The sequence below is a fragment of the Diaphorina citri genome, unplaced genomic scaffold (assembly GCF_000475195.1).
Source record: "Diaphorina citri unplaced genomic scaffold, Diaci psyllid genome assembly version 1.1 scaffold1513, whole genome shotgun sequence".
Classification (NCBI taxonomy): Eukaryota; Metazoa; Arthropoda; class Insecta; order Hemiptera; family Psyllidae; genus Diaphorina; species Diaphorina citri.
The window spans coordinates 68,289-75,962 of record NW_007378939.1 but is presented as its reverse complement, the minus strand read 5'-3'; the positions used below and the strand labels follow the sequence as shown (position 1 = coordinate 75,962).

Below are 7,674 nucleotides of genomic sequence, written 5' to 3'. Positions count from 1 at the left end.
AGCTGACATTCATGAGATTCCTCTGTTTTAAGGGGAACAATTTGTATGAGTGCCTGGTATTACATCTGTATATGCAATGTGCAACACACAGTTTATGAAATATCTCGACATCCACTAATTTTCGTTCTTACTTAATACGTAGCGTAGATCGTAGGAGGGAAAAAGACACAGATTGTTTAATATTATGAGCTAACTAGGATGGCTCGCAATGGGTTAAGATTACCTGTAGAACGGTCGGGTTAAGACAGGCCACAATGGATGAGGTTAGACCCTCCATAGCTTTAGCTGGTATCTGTTCCAAATTGGTCAGTCCATTGAGAACACAGCCCACAGCGGTCACCTGAGGGAAGCAACCAAACAATGAGAGCTAGCTACAAAACAAATTTTTGAATTTATACCAGGGATTTCCAACTTCCATGTGTATGCGGGCCACATGCTACATTAGCAGGTACTTCGCGGGCCACATACACAGGTTAAGAGGCCCGTATCCAAGATTTTCTTAAGGGGGAAGATGGATGCTCCACATTTTCGGAGTCCTCCCCATAGTAAAAGAGCGAAAATGAAGCCCGATGGGGCCCACCCAAAGAGTTTCGCGGGCGACGAAAATGGTCTGGCAGGTCACATGTGGTCATGGGACTTTTATTGGTGTCATTATATGTATAACCAAATAAAGTGCAAGTTTGATAGTTACCTGCGTATTGGTCCAGGTAGAGGGATTATTGAAACCTTTGACATCTGTGGCCAAGAGTGCCAATGCTTCGTACACCTCAGTAGGACATGCTTTCAATGTTGACAATTCCGCAGCTGCGTCCCTGTGAATTTGAGTATGATTAACGATTAAATTTATTTGGAAGTCATTTGATTTAGATACCCACTAGTGGTTGACCCGTCCTTTGTACGGGACCACCACACACACAAACACACCCCCACACACACACCACACCCATCACACACATCCCACCACACACACACACCACACCCATCATACACCTAAAAAAAAATAATAATAATAATAATAGTAATATTAATAATAATAATAATAATAATAATAATAATAATAATAATAATAATAATAATAATAATAATAATAATAATAATAATAATAATAATAATAATAATAATAATAATAATAATAATAATAATAATAATAATAATAATAATAATAATAATAATAATAATAATAATAATAATAATAATAATAATAATAATAATAATAATAATAATAATAATAATAATAATAATAATAATAATAATAATAATAATAATAATAATAATAATAATAATAATAATAATAATAAGCAAGGTCTTTTGTAAACACTGGGTATGTATTGTATTATGTTAAACCCATAAAATACACGAGACCTTGTTTAGACTGCTGGGGTAAAGGGACTTTTTAGTCTCATTCGAGCAGGATAAACAAGGTATATTCTATTCTATGTATTCTATGCTATTCTAACCCTCCAAAGTTTTATCATTCCAACGTCTAGCGTCTGTTGAATGAGTAGGTTAGTTCAATAGTAAATTTAAGAAAATTGAACAAAAACTATGGGAGTTTCAAGAATTTAATGAATTCATTAATTACAAAAATTGATTTTACTGAATGTGACTTACGTATTATTTACATACTGGATGGTAACATTTTTGGATATTGAATGAAAGTAACATAATATTAATCAAGTTGGAATGCTAAAGCTAGAGGAGGTATGTGGTGATGTCATTTGTTGTTTTATTACCTGCTGAAGACTGTAGGTCCCTGATAAATTTTTAAAGGGTAGGCAGGGCCGTATTTAGCTTTTTTTACGTCAAACCGTCAAAAAATTTGGAGCATCCCCCCCCGGTAAATCAGTGTTTGGACCCTCGGGCCCCCCCTCGACAAAATCCTGGATACAGCCCTGAAGGTAGGTAAGGCTTTTTTGTTCGTAATAAAAACAGATTTCAATTATTTATGTATACAAAAGCAAATATGTAAGTACTGATTTTTTTCAAGAACCTGGCTTTAGGGACGCAATATCCCATCTTTTGGCATCTAATGGATTATTAATTTGAGACCCATATTTTATCCATCTCTCTCTTTCTCGCTCTCTTTTTCTGTCTCTTTCAAAAGTCACTCACAAAAAGCTTTTTATGACGAAATCAAGGGAGAAAAGCTCGAAATTCACAACGGACGGGCAATTTTCCGGAGAATTATGAATTTTGCATGTCAGTGTATATTATCCTTCCTAACTGAGTTTCTCTCTCTCTCTCTCTCTCTCTCTCTCTCCTCCGAAAACAGAGAAAGAGGAGGCAAAGTTCAAAAGGTGTATCGGGCTAACATTATTTTATTCATGAACAATTGTCAAATTTATTAGTTTTATGCTCGATTTTTTTTTAAAGAGGTTTGACAGAGGGAACTGTAACTGCTATGGTCCTATCGTACCGAAATCGAAGAGAGAAGGAAGACAGGACAGGAGAAAGCCAGCCGTTCCGAGAACGAACATCATCCCATCAGGATAAAATCCGCCCCGGGCGGGAATCGAACCCGCGGCCTAGCGCTTACAAGGCAGACGCACCACCAACTAAGCTAACTAGGCTGGCCATATGCTCGACTTAAATCCGGCTGTTCGAGTTCATTTTGCGCATGCTTAGAGCTCAATAATAGTAGAATATCATTGTATTTACTACAACCAATGACTTATTTACATCAGGTTGGTATGTAGGTATCTACTTTGAAAAAAAAGCCTACCATGAGAAAAAGAGTGAGGGAGGTCTACTAGAAATACCTACCTAGATACGTGTATCAACATACCGATGAATGGTCTTATTTACATCAGGTTGGTATGTAGGTATCTACTTTGAAAAAAAAAAGCCTACCATGAGAAAAAGAGTGAGGGAGGTCTACTAGAAATACCTACCTAGATACGTGTATCAACATACCGATGAATGGTGGTTTAACACAGAATGGTATGGTGGTTTCACACAGAAACAACGGTTTGTAACTTGGCATATCATAGTATGAAAATAAACACAGTTGATACAAAATTTGCCTACAAATACGGAGGTGGATGAGAGTTAAAATGGGAAAAAGGGAATTTCAAAGAACCAAATAATAACCAATGCTTAAACAATGAACCCACCTACTATTTTTTTCGTTGTTGAAATCGTTAACACTTGTTGAATTCGTTAAATTACTGAGCATACGTAGGTTTTTTCTTCTGAAGAGGTTTGATAGAGGAAGCTGTACCTATCTGCTAAAGTCTTACGTCCCGAAAGCGAAGAGAGAAGGAAAACAGGATAGGAGAAAGACATTTCGAGAACGAACCTTATCCTTTCAGGATAAAATCCACCCCGGTTGGAATCAAACCCGCAACCTAGCGCTTACAAGGGAGACGCGCTACCCTCCAATCGCATAGAAACCTAAATGTTCCGCAAATCCGCAAGTAAAAGATGCACCTCAACAATGTGGTGAGCTGGTGAGATCTGCATTTTCATTTTCGGCCACCTGTTGTTTTTCGTTCGAAAAGTTTTTAAGTCGAAAGAGCTCGCCGACAAGCCGGGCGAATATTTTATTCATGATGCAAATTGAAAAACAAATACCTAGGTAGGTAGGTAGGTAACACGGTGTTTGATTCTCCCTACTGTATAGCATGGCTAGTAGGTAGTAGGTACTGTAACCTAACCTATAGTGCAGGGGTGGCCATAACGAGCCGCGAGGAATAAGGTATCATCGTCGATCTTGTGCGGCTCTCTAACCATGGTGCATACTTGTTGATTTTTTTCTTCTGAATAGTATCAGAATTTCCATGAGACTGAATTCCGAAGATTGTAGACCAAAATTTTCAAAAATTTCACCCGCGACGTGGCTCGCCCCGAATCGGCTTTATAGGATTGCAGCTACCGAAAGTAAGGTTAGTGGCCACCCCTGCTATAGTGTATTTGTAAAAATATGAGAGAGAGATTAAGAGACAGACAGAGAACGGGATGAGGAATCTTGTTGGCCTGTTGCTAGTCTTGCTAGGGTCAACATAAATACATCAATGAAATAAGACCATAAATAGACTGATAAACTAAAGAAATAGGGAGAGAGGGGTTGATAATTGTTCCTAGGGTCAACTGAAAGAAACCCAAGAATAAGAAGGAGAGAAAGGAAGGAAGAAATTAAAGTGCTTTTCATTTTCATCGCAATCATTTTGTCTATCTATTTTAGTTTTCTCCAACAATTTAGATATTTAGACAGACAAACAAAGATAGAGTCGGTCCATAATTCACTACCTATCTTTTTTACTTAACAACTATTTTATAGCTACCTATGGATAATGTACCTAGAACTTTTTAAATCTAAGTAGGGTTCTATAGTGAAATTGATCCATTAAAAAACTTAAAAGCAATCGTATTTTATATAACATTTTTTCCAATTTGGGAGATTTATACCACTACTTTTCCAACTTGGCATTGATGAGTTTAATCTTGGCATACTCCATGACATTTCTCTGGGCAGAGTTCAAAGCTGAGGCCGCACTGGCGGGAAAATTACCGATCTGGCTTGTGGTCATGCCCTGAAATAAAACGAGGTTGTTATTTTCCACTGTGAGAAAAATTACATCCGCCAAAGTCCCAAAGTATTCGCGAAAACTATGCAAGTACCTATGTAGGCAACTAGGCACAAAAAAAGAATTGTGAAAACGAAAAACTTGTTTAAGATAAAATTTACCCCGGGCAGGAGTCGAACCCGTGACCTAGCGCTTACAGAGCAGACGCTCTATCCTTCAAGCTAACTAAGCTGACATTCATGAGATTCCTCTGTTTTAAGGGGAACAATTTGTATGAGTGCCTGGTATTACATCTGTATATGCAATGTGCAACACACAGTTTATGAAATATCTCGACATCCACTAATTTTCGTTCTTACTTAATACGTAGCGTAGATCGTAGGAGGGAAAAAGACACAGATTGTTTAATATTATGAGCTAACTAGGATGGCTCGCAATGGGTTAAGATTACCTGTAGAACGGTCGGGTTAAGACAGGCCACAATGGATGAGGTTAGACCCTCCATAGCTTTAGCTGCGGCTGCTGTAAAATTTGAGAGTAATAAATGAGGTTGGCTCTAAAGCTGTTCTAAAACCGACCGACGCGGCGCGACCAAGTCTCCCGTACACGAAGTGGGCAAAACCTCTCCATAATTTTCACGATTACCCTTTTTGCCGTCTGGTCTAGCCAAGAGAACACAAACAGTTACAATATGAGTAGGTATTAGGTACCTAGTTACTTATCTAGCACGAATTCGTAGGTACATAAAAAAAAAAAACTTACCCAGAACCACAGCAGTAAATAGCATGATACGCCAAACTGCCATAGTAGGTACTGACGAATTAGATCTCAACTCAAAAGAATTAAAGTAAAAATTAGGTATACCTATAATAGGTTAGTATAGGTATAGGTACCTAGCTTTAAGTGACCGTGTGACTTGTTATAGGTGCTCTATGTTATGAAATGCTTAGTTCTGAGGTACTAACGGTACTGAAAACAAAGGTACTGGAACTACTAAAACTACCTATCTACTTGACATTTAGGGTTAGGTACTCACCTCTACCTATGAACTAAGGCACATGCCAAATCAGCCAAATGTCCATCCCAACTTTAGCTATGTACCTATCCAGGTGCATTGTTCCGTAAGCAATTTTTTTGTAAATATCAGGGTCCACCGTGCTATGCTACAGGTATGACCTTCGAAAACTTACCTACTTATTGCTTGTCCACAACTGGGACCCATGGACCGCATAGACCATTGACCCTAGTCTAGACCCTGAACTATCGACTCCTGCCGAAATCATCAACCTTCTTTTACATTGAGTAGCATGGTTTGTTCATTTCCTCTTGGGTCGGGACTAGGCTATTGTCGAGGGTCAGGGCTCCGTTGTAGAAGCCTACTTAGAATCAGGGACTGAAAATTTCAACTAAGCCTAGTTAGCTTGGAATGTAGCGCGTCTGCCTTAAGCCTGATTCACACTATAGTGCCAGTCAAGGTCCAGTCACGGTCCGGTAACGGTCCGATCAAAAGATTGAGTATTCACACTATCGTTCAAGCAACGTTCATGCTTCGGTCATGCTTCGGTCATTTTTCTTTCATTTCTAGTTGGTCTGAACGAAGGAATGTTGATCGTTGCTTGATCGCTACCTATTCACACTACAGTGCCAGTCTCGCTCCGGTCACGGTCCAGTTTCGGTCCGATCAAAAAGATTCGTCGCGAGAATGTTCCAAATTTTGACTGTGAGCTGACCGTTACCGTACCTTGACTAGAACGTCTAGTGTGTACACTCGCATTTACTTGCCTTCAACAATCATTTGATCGGACCGATACCGGACCGTGACTGGACCTTGACTGGCACTATAGTGTGAATCAAGCTATACTCAATCTTTTGATCGGACCGTTACCGGACCGTGACTGGACCTTGACTGGCACTATAGTGTGAATCAAGCTATACTCAATCTTTTGATCGGACCGTTACCGGACCGTGACTGGACCTTGACTGGCACTATAGTGTGAATCAAGCTATACTCAATCTTTTGATCGGACCGTTACCGGACCGTGACTGGACCTTGACTGGCACTATAGTGTGAATCAGGCTCTATCCTGTTCATATTCTCTCTTCAATTTCAGGATAATGACATCTCCGTTTTTACAGTTACCTCTATGAAACCTCCTGAAAAAAATCTTCATCCTTCTGCTGCTTCAAAGACCAAAAAAAAAAAAAATGTTTTTTTTTTTTTTCAAGTGTAAAAATAAAATAAATATTCTTCATCCCAGGATTCCATGCGACCATCGTAAGCAATAAATACTTTGTAAAGTTCTGTTCTGGATTTTATTATTTCGCATAATGTTTTGATTAAATTTCCCGGAATTTTCTGCTTGTTTTATCGGATTAATTTTATAGCTTTCTCGAGTCTATATTATTTTTCAATTTTATTTTTACAAGTTTAGTAGCAACTTTGTTTAGGATAAATCGACATGTTATTAATAGATCATAGGGTACATAATTATATAATTGAATTATGGAATTTCCATAATAAAATAGATATTTTTATCATTAAGAAAGTAAAAAAAAACTTCAAATAAGTTATCTACTGACCTACATAATTATGTAAGAGATTGTTTTGATCGGAATGATAATTTACATACTAACTTAATCAAATTAGGTCCCCCTTAAACCTTCCACTTCTCCCTTCCCTATATATTATCCTCCCCTAGTCCCCTGCATACTATAATTATGTGTAAATGTACCTACCTACCTGTAGGTATTATTTATTGTCATTGGGAATGGAGATAGTAAATTCAATTACCCCTGATCGAATCCACTTGTTCAACTTTCTATTATTTTATTTCTATGTACATATTTCTAGATAAAGAAAGAGGACATGAGTACAAAGAGAAAAATCTGGTGTGAACATCACACGACTTTCCTTATCCTATTGAATGGTGCTTATTTGGGTGTTCTGTTGTAACATTTACAATATCTCTAACCGTTTAGTCGATATAGCTGAAAACCGCTTGTCCGCGCCGCGTCGGTCGGTTTTAGAAAACACTTTAAGACCAACCTCATTTATATCTTCAAATTTGTACAGCAGCCGTCTCAATTAACAGTATCTCCACTTCAACAAACCTTCAACATTCACAATTTAACTAAGCACCAAAAAAAG

At 38.0% G+C, this 7,674-nt stretch overlaps 1 protein-coding gene across 1 annotated transcript; it reads right to left on the bottom strand.

Annotated features, from left to right (window-relative positions):
* Positions 1-223: 223 nt before the first annotated feature.
* On the bottom strand, positions 224-2,983 carry LOC113470320 (the record flags this gene model as incomplete). The annotated part of the gene is made up of 3 exons (XM_026828686.1): positions 2,892-2,983; positions 692-812; positions 224-340 (listed from the first exon to the last, which is right to left on the bottom strand). Coding segments are annotated over exons 1-3 (330 nt in total), but the record flags the coding sequence as incomplete, so codon positions are not given.
* Between the last annotated feature and the right edge of the window lie 4,691 nt (positions 2,984-7,674).